Raw genomic sequence first — 589 nt, forward strand, 5'->3', positions numbered from 1 at the left:
AGAAGAAGGGCCGGCAGAGCTCGCAGCGGCGCCCGGCGGTGTTGTGCTGACATCCGTCGCACACGCCTCCACTCACGTTGCCAGATGCCAGGTACACGGCCATGTCAAAGTGGCAGCTGTGGGCGTGCCCATGGCACTCGCACTCTTGGGGGAGGAGGAGAGGGCAGGCCTCTTGAGGGACCATGTCCCACGTGTGAGGGCAGAAGAGGCCCTCGTGCCTCCTCAGGACCCTCCCAAGGCCAGGGGCTGAGGAGCACCACACTGGGCCCCTGCCCAGGGCAGATGGCCAGGGGGGCGAGGGAGTCCTCGGGGCATCGAGGCCCGGGGGCCCTCGGACACAGCCTGGGCGTTCCGGGCTTGCCCGTCAGCTCTGGGGTCTACCAGGCACAGCGGCCAGGCTTTCACTCACTCTTGCAGGCATGACTGTGGCCGTCCTCGGCTGGACGCCAGGGCAGGTCGTGATAGAAATCCTGGCACTGCTCACAGTTGAGGCCACGCGTATTGTGTTTGCAGGTGCAGGCGCCGTGGACCTAGGAGGGAGGCCGGACACGCGGTCAGCAGTGTCCAGCCGTGCCCGCAGCTGCCCTGC

At 67.4% G+C, this 589-nt stretch overlaps 2 protein-coding genes across 2 annotated transcripts in view; both read right to left on the reverse strand.

Annotated features, from left to right (window-relative positions):
• The window catches only part of USP19 (ubiquitin specific peptidase 19), a 23033-nt gene that overhangs the window by 21005 nt on the left and 1439 nt on the right, over nt 1-589 (reverse strand). The window lies entirely within an intron of this gene.
• The window catches only part of LAMB2 (laminin, beta 2 (laminin S)), a 13252-nt gene that overhangs the window by 9379 nt on the left and 3284 nt on the right, over nt 1-589 (reverse strand). Inside the window, exons 9-10 of the mRNA XM_014538986.1 lie at nt 410-530; nt 1-144 (exon numbers count right to left, since the gene is read on the reverse strand). The exon at nt 1-144 is cut by the window's left edge and continues 24 nt beyond it. Coding sequence (XP_014394472.1) covers nt 1-144; nt 410-530 — 265 coding nt within the window. The remainder of the gene's footprint in view (nt 145-409; nt 531-589) is intronic.

Source organism: Myotis brandtii, unplaced genomic scaffold, assembly GCF_000412655.1.
Source record: "Myotis brandtii unplaced genomic scaffold, ASM41265v1 scaffold207, whole genome shotgun sequence".
Classification (NCBI taxonomy): Eukaryota; Metazoa; Chordata; class Mammalia; order Chiroptera; family Vespertilionidae; genus Myotis; species Myotis brandtii.